Raw genomic sequence first — 13413 nt, 5'->3', positions numbered from 1 at the left:
ACATAAACTATACAAATCAGTGTTTGCCTACTTGGCAATTCTTCCAGGATGTTGTTTATGAACTCGAGGGAACTGTTTCCCCAGCAGTGAAGTTCCTGAAAATGCAAATACATGCTTGTAACTAGACTGGCCTGCATCCCCCCCACCCATCTCTTCCTTTCTCTCTCCTCTCCCTCTTGTTCCACATCTCCTAGTATCAATAACCCTTGTGTGAGGAACTGGGAATTTAATTTTTTGATGTGTTTTGATTCTGTGATTTTAATTTGAATAAATCATTATTGTTACATTGGTGTGAGAATATATTTGATCAAGAAAACAACCGAAGGATCAGAGGTGAGTAAATGCCAACAATCACACAATTGTGATTGTGATCATTTTGTTAAATTCATGACTATCAGTTGTGCCAATAAAATGTCAATTATAAAAAGGAAAACAACCCATTATAATTAGTAATAATTCATAATTATACATTAACAACTAAACCCAGCAGTGTAGTCAATGTGAACCCTTCATTGGGTTAAATAACCAACCCAATTTGTTGGGTTATATTATATAACCAACCCAATTTGTTGGATTAAATAACCAACCCAATTTGCTGGGTTAAATTAACCCAGCGTGTGTTCTGTCCAATATTTAACCAGCGCTGGGTTAGGAAACAACCCAGATTGGGTTGTTTTTAACCCAGTAGTTTTAAGAGTGTATAAAGGAACTCATTGCCAAGCCACCTCGCTGACAGAGAGTCCAGAGCCTCTTTCAACAAGAGATTGAAGGGCCATCTACTGATGACCGTGTACCCTTGCTGTGAACCCTAATTTAATTTGATCGCATGTTGTTGATGATATTGGTGATGTTTTTAATGTTGTTAATGATGTCAGGACTTATGTCCTAAATGTTGCTGTATTATTATTATTATTATTATTATTGTTGTATTGTTTTAAGTGTCGGACCCCAGGAAGAGTAGCTTTTGTCGATAGCAAAAGCTACTGGGGATCCTTAATAAACATAAACATATCTATCTGTCTATCTATTATCTCTCTCTCTCTCTCTCTATCTATCTGTATCTATCTATTTATTATCTATCTATCTATCTATCTATCTGTATCTATCTCTCTATATATCTATCTATCTCTCTCTCTCTCTCTATCTATCTGTATCTATCTATTTATTATCTATCTATTATCTCTCTATATATCTATCCATCTATCTATCTGTATCTATCTATCTATCTATCTATTATCTATCTATTATCTCTCTCTCTCTCTCTCTCTCTATATATCTGTATCTATCTATCTATCCATCTATCCATCTATCTATTATCCATCTATCTATCCATGATCTATCTATCTATCTATCCATCTATCCATCTATCTATCTATCTATCTATCTATCTGTATCTATCTCTCTATATATCTATCTATCTATCTCTCTCTCTATCTATCTGTATCTATCTATTTATTATCTATCTCTCTATATATCTATCCATCTATCTATCTGTATCTATCTATCTATCTATTATCTATCTATTATCTATCTATCTCTCTCTATCCATCTATCTATCTATCTATCTATCTATCTATCTATCTATCTATCTATCTATCCATCTATAAAACATTTTCTGGATGATGTAGTACCACCGTATGACCACTAAGAACCTGCTTCCACTGCCGGCGCTCTTCCTTCCCTGTGACCTCGTCTCCGCTCCGGAAGAAGAAGAAGAAGAAGAAGAAGAAGCTGCCCTCCTCCTCTCACGCTGCTGCTTTCTGTCCGCCTGTTTGTGGCTAAAACACTGTCGCTGTGTTGGACATCATGGCTTCTTCTAAGCCAGTGGAGACCCAGATGCCCCGCTGGCAGCTGGCCCTGCTGGTGGGGACCCCGCTGGTGCTGGGGGTCGGGGCGGTGTACCTGTGGAACCGCAGCCGGTCGGAGGGTAGCGGCTCCGGGGATAGAGAGCCCGGCTCCGGGGAGAGGAGCTCCGGGGAGAGGAAGACACCAGAGGGCAGCGCGAGCCCTGAGGCCCGGGGCCAGGAGCAGGACAGCATGGTAACATCAACACCACTATAGCATGTTAACCATCATGTGGGTGTTACCTGTGGGAGAGGAGCACCGAGGGGTTTCTGGCTAAAGCTGTCGTTTTCCTCAAGGACACCAACCGCTACTGACAGCTAGTTTACTGAGCAAGCACCGGATTAGCTAGGTTAGCACCTAGCTAGGCTAACTAGATAAAGAATTATGATTAGCTTTGGTATCAATGCTGCTTACAAACACACAGGATTAACACAGTAAAGAAGACCAATTGTAAGAAAAAGAGACCAAAAATACAACTATTATGACATTAAATTAAAGCAATATATGCAGGAGTATTTCAACCTTTACCACCAGTGACAGCTAGCCTACTGAGCTAGCACCGGATTAGCTAGGCTAGCAGCTAGCTAGGCTAATTAGATACAGAATATGGTTAGGTTGAGAGGAATTAGTTTTGGTATAAATGCTGCATACAAACACACAGAAAGAAGTACTATTGTAGAAGCTACTATTTTAAACACTATTGTAAATGAAGACAATATTTACACAACATATAATTTAGTGAGATATAAAATATGACAAATAGTTTATGAAAGTAGATCTGAGCAGATTACAGAGGTCGCGTGGAGCAGGATTAACACGGTAAAGAAACCCCATTGTAATAAAAAGACCAACGATTATAACATTAAAATAAAGCAATATATTTACAGGAGTATTTCAACCTTTACCCCCAGTGACAGCTAGTTTACTGAGCTAGCACCGGATTAGCTAGGTTAGCAGATAGCTAGGCTAACTAACCTGCTTACAAATTGCCTTTATTACCTGTTAAACCATCACATGCATATCTCCAGATGCTAACATGGAACATGGTATACTTGTTAATCTGTACCTTTGTTATTGTAATGTTAGATATTGTTATTCCGTCAGAATAGATATTTATTTTTACTAAATTGGGAAATGATTTAGTAACAGCATCAATGGGTTCAGGCATTCCCATAATTCAATGTTGGTTTGAACATAATACATTCAAATGAAAACAATGAATAGCAGTTAGTACATATACATATAGAAGAAAAGGTAATACACACAAACAATCCTAAACACTTTCGCTTAGTGCCGGTTCTTCAACATTCCTATTGCCCAACAGTTAGCTTCATAATTAGCCTCTAACTAGGTTTCATGTTCACCTGAATTCAGTTTGAGTGATTTCTCGTCTGTTCTTAGTTGTTTAATGTGATGTATTGTGCACTAGGGCTGTCCCGAATACCAATATTCGGTGCGTGCCTTCATTTTTCAGAAGGTTCGGTTTGCGTTCACACGGGCCAAATTCAAACGGATTTTAAACACAAGTCATGTGCACGGAAATCCCGGCAATTTCTACCGGAGCCTCCGCCATGAAGCATCGGCAGGTTATTTTCATGCTGCGGTTAATCTGGAGATCAACAGACTCTACGGCGCATATGCGTATACAAGCAGACAACGTGCGATAACAAACATAATATGAGACGTTCTGCAGTCAGGAGGACGACAGCTGGCTCGGACTTTAATGTATAGTTGAAGGAGCATTTTTACTTTTACAGGACACTGTTCAACACTTCATCCTGCTTCACTCTTTCGCTAAAGATTTTGAAGACATCCGCGTTCTTGTGACGCGTAAATACTACGCTTCCTATGTTTTGGTGCGGACTGCGTTCACACCAGAGATGAACCGCTCCAGAGTTCACTAGCAAGCGCTCCGAGACCACCTCCTTTAGCGGACCAGAGTCCGGTTGTTTAGTTCACTTCAGAGGTCTGCGTTCACACCGACCCAAACGAACCGCACCCGTTCACACCTGCCTTGAATAGTCCGGTTGAATCGAACCCTGGTGCGTTTAGCCGCTTGGTGCGGATCTCCAGATTAACAGCAGCATGAGAATAACCTGCCGAAAGTGCCGATGCTCCATGGCGGAGGCTCCGGTAGAAATTTCGGGATTTGCGTTTTTACCCCCTTAATGTCTGACCAATGGGTGAACAGCATTTCCGTGCACACGACTTGTGTTTAAAGTAGTGCTGGGGGGAAACGATTATTTTGAAAACGATTAATCGGGCGATTATTTGATCGATTAGTCGACTAATCGAACGATTATTTTTCTGTTGTTCAATTCATAAAAAACGTAATGTAAAAAAAACGTAATGTAAAAAAAAAATTTTTCACGATACTGTGTCTCAGGGGATCTTAATATTTAAGAACCTATTAATGTGTTATACCAGATTAACGGAAATAATCTCAGCTAACTGACGATACAAACCATGTTTACCAAAACAAAACACAAGTCTCATAAGAAGCATCAAAATGACCCCTGAGCGAAAAATGCTAACGGACATTGGCACAGATCTCAAGATAAAAGTACCCTTATTACTTATCGTAGCTGCACATACAAGATATCCGATTAAAACTGAGACTCCACAGATTATGTAGGTATATAGTATCATCACTGAGTGATCCGGACTCGCGACAGGGGAAGCAAATACAGTCATCACAACACGTACCTTCACAGAGCTTCTAGGGAGATCGTCTCACCGCCGTAGCTGTCAATCTGATCAAAATACGTGTTCAATGGCATTAAAATGAGAAAAAACGCGGCTGAATCGGTTAATCCATAGGTTTTTAACGTCTATGTATAAAAAAAATATTGAATTTATAATCCATAATTCCATTTTAAATCGGAGAGCAAATGCTAGCTGCTAATGGTTGCCACCACAGCTAGCTGCTGCTTCCGGTCAAGCAGCAGTATCAGTGAGATATAAATATATAAATATCTTTGCGTTTTGGACTAACTTTAAAATATTCCCATGCTTTTGAAGACCTAGGGCGAGATGTTTTCGTTTGAGGGCTTCGTGCGCAATCCTGTGAGGAGGAGTTGGTAGCCGTTTCAGTCTCCATTGTGTTAGAAGTGCGATTGCGAACTGCTTGTTGCTTTGGGTGACCCACGTGTGTGTAGCGACGCGTCGACGCGGAAATATGTCGTCGACGATATTTTGAAGTCGACGCGTCGCTACAGCACTATGTAGTACTATCACTATGTAGTCATGGCGTAGGTGTGTCGTGTGATTCTGTGGAGTTTATTGATGGCATCCCGTTGGGTTTGACGTCATCTGAACAGGACATCGCACGCTCACTGCTTGATAGCGCGGAGCTCCGTTTACGCCGGTTGCTAAGCAACATCGTTTTGGGGAAATGCAAGTCTGCGTCCAAATGGCAGAGCGTCAGAGACGGCTTTGATTCTTGGGGAGTCTCAGGGTTTCCGTTAGGATTTTTTTTCGCCGGTCAAATGTCCGGGCAGAATTTATTTTATCGGACAAATTTGAAACTTACCGTCATGTTTCAATAATAATAAGGATTGTGCAGCAGAGTCTCCGTTAGCAGGTAATCACCGGACTCGGACCGGATATGCTGATGTTTAAAACTCAGTTCATGGGAGTCATTTTTATATCGCTTCAGTTTATAATCGTTACAGATCGAAAAATTCAGATTCATTTTTCAATAAATTATTCAAACAACATCATTATTACATTCAAACAAACTACTTGCAGTAGATGAAGTACATTATTCAAAAGTTAATTAACTTTGGATAATAACACGGGAGAAACGGATCCTCTCTCTCTCTCTCTCTCTCTCTCTCTCTCTCTCTCTCTCTCTCTCTCGTCCGGTTACACTTCACTCGCGTTTATGTCCATATCGATCAGACCCAGCTCTCCTGATCGGCCTTTATAGAGAGCACCGATCAAACTATTAAGAGTGAATATCAGTCGATAATGATCGGAGCATCGGACATTTTGACCGGCAGGTTTTGAATTTACCGGTTTTTATTAAATGTTACCAGCTAAAAACCGGCTAACGGAAACCCTGGTGGGTCTGACCTGAAACTGAGATTTCTGAGTTCCTTTTTTCCGTAGAGGAAGTAAAGAAACCTCTGGGTTTATTTGTTTTTTGAGGAGCGACATATGACTCTGCAGCTTTAAGACGATCATATCCAGCTTCTCTCTAATGCAGTATTTACACCTGAAAGTGGGCGGAGCCTAATTTAGACCAAAGTGACGTCAGCGCCCTCATGCTATATTCTTCTAGAAAAACCACTGATCAGGTTAATTTGTTATTGGCACCTGCTACAGCCAGAGTGATCTTGACATCTACCATTTTTTTTATTTTGTCAAACGCCCAGTCGATATAATAAACTAAGATGGCTGCTTCGGTGCGCTCTGTTTTGTCTTGTTTTGTGCGTTAATTATATATTTTTTGTAATGTGTTCTTAATATAGTTCGCCATCTGTGTTTCATTTTATTTTGTTTTACTTTTAAGCACCACGACACCAAGTCAGATTCCTCGTACGTGTGAACCCACCTGGAGATAAACCTGGTTCTGATGAAACTGTTTCTTTCCCCCTCTCGCTCAGAGCCCGTTGGACCGCGCCCAGGCAGCGAAGAATAAGGGCAACAAATACTTCAAGGCTGGGAAGTATGAGAACGCCATCCAGTGCTACACGGAGGCCATCGCGCTGTGCCCCACCGAGCAGAAGACCGACCTGTCCACCTTCTACCAGAACAGAGCGGCCGCCTACGAGCAGCAGGTCAGACTCTCCGCCGCTAAAGCCTTGTTATGTTTTTTATTGACATTTGGCAGTAATTACAGGGTTTCTTCAAGACTTGGTAATTTTACATCTTAAGTTTGTCCGTTTTTTACACAAAGATCAAATAAAAACAGTAAAAAGTACGAACAATACGAACATTTTTAATATATTTTTATATATCTGATACCCATAATATATGCCTAAAAATAGCACAATAGGAGACCTTTAAATCTGTACAGAAGCTTTTGTTAACATGGAGAATGATTTAGAAGCAGCTTCACTTTGATAGAGCTTCATCTTAAAACATGAAGTCCTTGCAGCATCATTACAAATAAGATTCATCAGGATCCTTGACACGTCTTGAAATGCAGTTTTTGATATTGAAGGTCTTTTAAAATGTCTGACAATTTAGATGTGAAGGTTTTAAATCTGATCTGATGTCTCCTTGCATTCCCTTTTCAAACAGTCAAGGTTGTTCCCTTTATCCTCGTACTAGTTGGACTTCAAACCCATACTTTAAAGCCGATATCTCCATTAAATTCCCCCAAGGATTTTGTTCTGGGGTTGGGGAAGTTCCTCTTATGTTGATTTGATGGTGAATGCAGGACATTGTTCAGGGTGTATTAATGAGAAGGCAGTTCTGTTGGCGGTCTTTCCTGTTATCCTTGTACTGAAACTCGAAATCCACATTTTAAAGCTGATATTTATTATAAATGTTCCCATTTCTAAGTCCTGTGGTTTCAGGTTGTCTCTACAGTGAGCTCTTTGGGGGATTTGATGATAAATGGAGGGGGCGTTCACTGCGGGTAGTTTTTTCACGAAACTGTGTCTCGGGGCTTCTTAATATTTAAAAACCTATTAATGTGTCAGACTCACTTAACGGTTAGAAACTCAGCTAACTGACGATATGAACCATTTTTACCGAAACAAAGCACAAGTCTCACAAGAAGCGTCTAAATGAGCCCTGAGCTAAAAGATGCTAACACACTTGGCACAGAACTCAAGGTAAAAGTACCCTTATTTCTTATCGTAGCTGCACAAACAAGATATCCGATTAAAGCTGAGGTTCCACAGATTCTATAGGTATAGTATCATCACTGAGCGATCAGAACTCGCGACAGGGGAAGCAAACAGACATCGCAACACGTAGCATTACGTAGCATTACGGAGCAAACACCTTAGCTGTTATTCTGATCAAAGGTCGTTTTCAATGGCATTAAAACGATAGCAACGCTGCTGAGGGTTAATCCAATAGTTAATCCAATGTGTCGGTGTCACTTTGAAATGATTCCTTCCATATTTATGTCAAAAACGGAGATTTGATATTAGCTGCTAATGATAGCCACCAGAGCGTATCGCAGCTTCCGGTTCCGGAGCATTCTGGCTGCGCAGCACTCATTCACCAATGGGTAATGTTTAGATGGACTTTAGGAACTTCCCCTCGATTCCATTGGCTCTGACGGTTAGAAAGAGATGCCAATCATCAAAATCGAGCGAGGGGGGTTCCAGAGAAATGGAAAATCCACCCAAATGACCCAGAAGTGTTTTTTTTGTGCTAAATCTCTCTAAAAAGGTCACTTGTTTTGCATCAATCTTGATACAGGGTACTTATTATATGTTGTACTTTGGATTCCTAAAGCTTTTAGTCTCCCATCCCATCATCCAAGGGTTTCTCTATAATTAGTAGGGATGGGTATCATTAAGGTTTTAACGGTTCTTTTAGAGAAAAAAAAAAGGTAAACTAACTAAACAATTTGTGAACAAAACTAACATTGCTTTTTATTTAAATTAAATACATAATATTTCACATCAAAAGAAACAACAGTGTTTTAACAAATGGTATTAAATAATGTGATGACAGAACTGTAAACAGAATAGCTGAAACTTTAACTAAATAAAGAGTAACTCAGTTATCTCTAATCATTAACCCGTGTTTGTATCATGGTGTTAACTCCGTGTGTTGCTGCTAGCATACAGAGTTAACTCCGTGTGGTGCTGCTAGCATACAGAACACCTGATGGGGAAACATTCCTCTGGATGGAGCTACAGAGCTGCTAGAGAGACAGTGGAACCCGGTGCTTTCCTGGATGTGGAGCACTTTTGATAAAGGTTTAGACACATTGCTCGTGTTCCCGCCCTCACATGCTGAACTCTTATTGCACTTTAGGCAACGAGCATCGAGACGGGTAAAGTTTAACCGCCTCGGAGCGAGTTCTCTCCGCCATCTCCAACGTGTGTTGCTGCATGTAGCAGCTGCGTGTGTAAACTGCCCCGCACCCTGGCACACAGACGGGGGAGAGAGAGATCTCGTCTGGATCGGAAAGATCGAAATTACTAAAATAATCATAGATGCATTTTGCAGTCTTTTTGCGTATTAGAAACGGAGTTGGCGAAACTAAAACTGCAATATAATGTTTATGTAGCAATAATACATGACATACATTTCTTACATGTCTCCAGTACCGATAAAAAGACCGATAACGTCGGAGCTTAACGGTACCACGGTCTTTAATAATTCAGCCCCGGGGCCCGTTTAATACCGGGGCTCGGTACCCATCCTAATGAGTCACGTTTTATTTTTGGACGGACACAATCATTTACATTTTTTTTTTACTGTGTTCAATCTGAATTTACTTTAAAATAAAAACATCTATATTGATTCTGACTCTTCTACATCCCACTCACAGGTTTATCATTGCTTTGAGGAAAAAGATTATTAATGTTCCCCTTTTAGAAGATATGGTCCTTTGTTCTGGGAAAGTCCTTTTGGAGCCTGAGGCCTGAAACACAGGCTCAGTGCTAACAGGTTAAGAGATAAGGAAGAGATGTTCGCTGTGAACGTTTCAGTTATTCCTATACCCTGCTTATTGATCCCTCAGTGGGAACATTGCAGTGTGACAAACTTTATCAGATCCTCAGAGTATGTTCAGGGTTTGGGCTCTCTCTTGTTTGGAAGCCCGAGCAGATCAAAGCTCACTGAGGCTGAGCTCTACCCGGCCTCACGACGCGCTAACCTCACGACACGCTAACCTCTCGACACGCTAACCTCTCCCCGGCCTCACAACACGCTAACCTCTGGACACGCTAACCTCTGGACACGCTAACCTCTGGACACGCTAACCTCTGGACACGCTAACCTCTGGACACGCTAACCTCTCGACACGCTAACCTCTCGACACGCTAACCTCTCGACACGCTAACCTCTCGACACGCTAACCTCTCGACACGCTAACCTCTCGACACGCTAACCTCTCGACACGCTAACCTCTCCCCAAGGCGAAGAGAAGACTCTGAGCTAGCAGCAGCCTCTGGTCAATGTGTGGCTGACTCTCAGCTAGCAGCAGTCTCTGGTCAATGTGTGGCTGACTCTCAGCTAGCAGCAGTCTCTGGTCAATGTGTGGCTGACTCTCAGCTAGCAGCAGTCTCTGGTCAATGTGTGGCTGACTCTCAGCTAGCAGCAGTCTCTGGTCAATGTGTGGCTGACTCAGCTAGCAGCAGTCTCTAATCAATGTGTGGCTGACTCTCAGCTAGCAGCAGTCTCTGGTCAATGTGTGGCTGACTCTCAGCTAGCAGCAGTCTCTGGTCAATGTGTGGCTGACTCAGCTAGCAGCAGTCTCTAATCAATGTGTGGCTGACTCTCAGCTAGCAGCAGCCTCTAATCAATGTGTGGCTGATTCTCAGCTAGCAGCAGTCTCTAATCAATGTGTGGCTGACTCTCAGCTAGCAGCAGTCTCTGGTCAATGTGTGGCTGACTCTCAGCTAGCAGCAGTCTCTGGTCAATGTGTGGCTGACTCTCAGCTAGCAGCAGTCTCTAATCAATGTGTGGCTGACTCTCAGCTAGCAGCAGTCTCTGGTCAATGTGTGGCTGACTCTCAGCTAGCAGCAGTCTCTGGTCAATGTCTGGCTGACTCTCAGCTAGCAGCAGTCTCTGGTCAATGTGTGGCTGACTCTCAGCTAGCAGCAGTCTCTGGTCAATGTGTGGCTGACTCTCAGCTAGCAGCAGTCTCTAATCAATGTGTGGCTGACTCTCAGCTAGCAGCAGTCTCTGGTCAATGTGTGGCTGACTCTCAGCTAGCAGCAGTCTCTGGTCAATGTGTGGCTGACTCTCAGCTAGCAGCAGTCTCTGGTCAATGTGTGGCTGACTCTCAGCTAGCAGCAGTCTCTGGTCAATGTGTGGCTGACTCTCAGCTAGCAGCAGTCTCTGGTCAATGTGTGTTTGACTCTCAGCTAGCAGCAGTCTCTGGTCAATGTGTGGCTGACTCTCAGCTAGCAGCAGTCTCTTGACTCAGCTAGCAGCAGTCTCTGGTCAATGTGTGGCTGACTCTCAGCTAGCAGCAGTCTCTGGTCAATGTGTGGCTGACTCTCAGCTAGCAGCAGTCTCTGGTCAATGTGTGGCTGACTCTCAGCTAGCAGCAGTCTCTGGTCAATGTGGTGGCTGACTCTCAGCTAGCAGCAGTCTCTGGTCAATGTGTGGCTGACTCTCAGCTAGCAGCAGTCTCTGGTCAATGTGTGGCTGACTCAGCTAGCAGCAGTCTCCTGGTCAATGTGTGGCTGACTCTTCAGCTAGCAGCAGTCTCTGGTCATGTGTGGGCTGACTCTCAGCTAGCAGCAGTCTCTAGTCAATGTGTGGCTGACTCTCAGCTAGCAGCAGTCTCTGGTCAATGTGTGGCGGACTCTCAGCTAGCAGCAGTCTCTGGTCAATGTGTGGGCTGAATCTCACTAGCAGCAGTCCTCTGGTCATGTGTGGCGTGACTCTCAGCTAGCAGCAGTCTCTGGTCAATGTGTAGGCTGACTCTCAGCTAGCAGCAGTCTCTGGTCAATGTGTGGCTGACTCTCAGCTAGCAGCAGTCTCTGGTCAATGTGTGGCTGACTCTCAGCTAGATGCAGCAGTCTCTGGTCAATGTGTGGCTGACTCTCAGCTAGCAGCAGTCCTCTGGTCAATGTGTGGCTGACTCTCAGCTAGCAGCAGTCTCTGGTCAATGTGTGGCTGACTCTCAGCTAGCAGCAGTCTCTGGTCAATGTGTGGCTGACTCTCAGCTAGCAGCAGTCTCTGGTCAATGTGTGGCTGACTCTCAGCTTGCAGCAGTCTCTGGTCAATGTGTGGCTGACTCTCAGCTTGCAGCAGTCTCGCAGCAGGTTCTCAGTGATCCTTTAAAAGTCTTTAATTAGATGTTATTTCATTAAGTTAAGTTGTAATTTAGGGATAGCTGCATCAGAAGTGGCTTCGTAGAGCACACACACACACACACACACATACACACACACACACACACACACACACACACACACACACACACACACACACACACACACACACACACACACACACACACACCCCCAGTGCAACCGGGTAACTTTATATCAACTAAAACCAACCTGGGTCCAAACACCTGTGGACTTTAAACCATGTTCTCTGAGTCTGACGTGTCTCTGCAGGTAATCCTGGGAGTCTGATTCTCATTCAAAACCTATTTACTCGTGTTTTCCAGTGGGGATGTAAAACTTAACTAGCATTCAGAAAGTTCTTAACAAGGTCCTTAAAGGGTCCTACAAATGTAATAAAAAGGTCTTAACAAGGTCCTAAAAAGGTCCTAAATGTTCTTAACGAGCTCTGGTTTGAACCCCTGTGTCTGCAGATGAAGTGGGCCGAGGTGGTGCAGGACTGCTCTCAGGCCGTGGACATGAACCCTCGATACATCAAGGCTCTGTTCAGGAGGGCCAAAGCTCTGGAGAAGCTGGAGAACAGGAGGGAGTGCCTGGAAGGTCAGACTGGATGTGTGATAATAAACCTTCCCTGTGTTATATGTTCAGGAGAGTTGTTTCTCTCCTGTTATTGCCTGGCTCCCCTTTCAGCAGCGTGTCATGCACCCTCTGTTTATCCAGTTTGAATCCACGTTTCCACCAAACACTTTTTACATCCTGGTGCTTTTTAACTAATGAAGGATGCTAGTGAGGAGACGAGAAACAAGCTGAGCTAACGTTAGCAGCAGCCCAACAGAAACTCAGATTTTAATCTTTATCCATTGTTTTACGGCTTTATGTTAATATTTATATCAGGAGACGCTGAAAACCTCCTGAAGCTTCAACACTAGGGGTGTAACGGTATCCGTATTCGTCCCGTACCGTCACGGTTCGGACGTCGCGGTTCGGACGTCACGGTTCGGCACATGCAGTCACACGGCGAATACGCCTTTTTTTACGAGTAGGAAAAAAGTCTGTCACTCAGGGCAGTATTACACTATATATAATCCAGGGGGCGGTATTGCGCCTACAAGCCAGCCGCCCGTAAATAACAAATGAAGAACAAGAACAAAACGAACACAATACACGAAGAAGAAAAGTTAGTATCTACGGCGAGTTCACACAACACACAGGAGCTAGAAGACCCACCTGCTTCTTTTAAATCAGCTGTGTGGTAACATGTTGGGTTCCCTGTGGACTACAACAACGATGGGGTGCGAGTTGTGGATCGGACGAGGACGGTGTGTCGGCGTTGTTCGACAGCGGTGCGGTATGCTAACACGTCAAACATGCTCAATCACATCCGAGTCAGTCTCAGTCCCCAGCGAGAGGGTTTTCTCGACGGCAGGTGACTAATGGCGCGTTTCCACTGCAGCGGGTAGCTCGCTTTAAGCGTGCCAGCCGTGCGGGGCCCGTTTTTGGTTGCGTTTCCACTTGGCCTAGTACCGGCTAGCGGGTCCTAATTCACAGTTTTTCTGGCCCCATAAAATCGTGGTTCTAGGGCCAGGAACAACCAGGCTGAGTCGAGCTGAGTATGCTAAAC

At 43.5% G+C, this 13413-nt stretch overlaps 1 protein-coding gene across 1 annotated transcript; it reads left to right on the top strand.

Moving 5' to 3' along the window:
* Positions 1-1700: 1700 nt before the first annotated feature.
* LOC117535232 (mitochondrial import receptor subunit TOM70-like) lies at positions 1701-12532 on the top strand. The gene is made up of 3 exons (XM_034199627.1): positions 1701-2040; positions 6456-6629; positions 12266-12532. The coding sequence occupies exons 1-3, from the start codon at positions 1807-1809 to the stop codon at positions 12515-12517; spliced, it is 660 nt and encodes a 219-aa protein (XP_034055518.1). The 5' UTR covers positions 1701-1806; the 3' UTR covers positions 12518-12532.
* The last annotated feature ends 881 nt before the right edge of the window (positions 12533-13413 follow it).

This window comes from Gymnodraco acuticeps, unplaced genomic scaffold (genome assembly GCF_902827175.1).
Source record: "Gymnodraco acuticeps unplaced genomic scaffold, fGymAcu1.1, whole genome shotgun sequence".
NCBI classification, from domain to species: Eukaryota; Metazoa; Chordata; class Actinopteri; order Perciformes; family Bathydraconidae; genus Gymnodraco; species Gymnodraco acuticeps.
This window is presented reverse-complemented; position numbering and strand designations above follow the sequence as displayed.

Bases quoted from the DNA above. Each gene is read 5' to 3' on its own strand.
- LOC117535232 (XM_034199627.1), top strand. From the start codon at position 1,807: ATGGCTTCTTCTAAGCCAGTGGAGACCCAGATGCCCCGCTGGCAGCTG. The intron at 2,041-6,455 runs GTAACATCAACA...CCTCTCGCTCAG, and splicing joins GCCAGGAGCAGGACAGCATG to AGCCCGTTGGACCGCGCCCA. The intron at 6,630-12,265 runs GTCAGACTCTCC...CTGTGTCTGCAG, and splicing joins CGGCCGCCTACGAGCAGCAG to ATGAAGTGGGCCGAGGTGGT.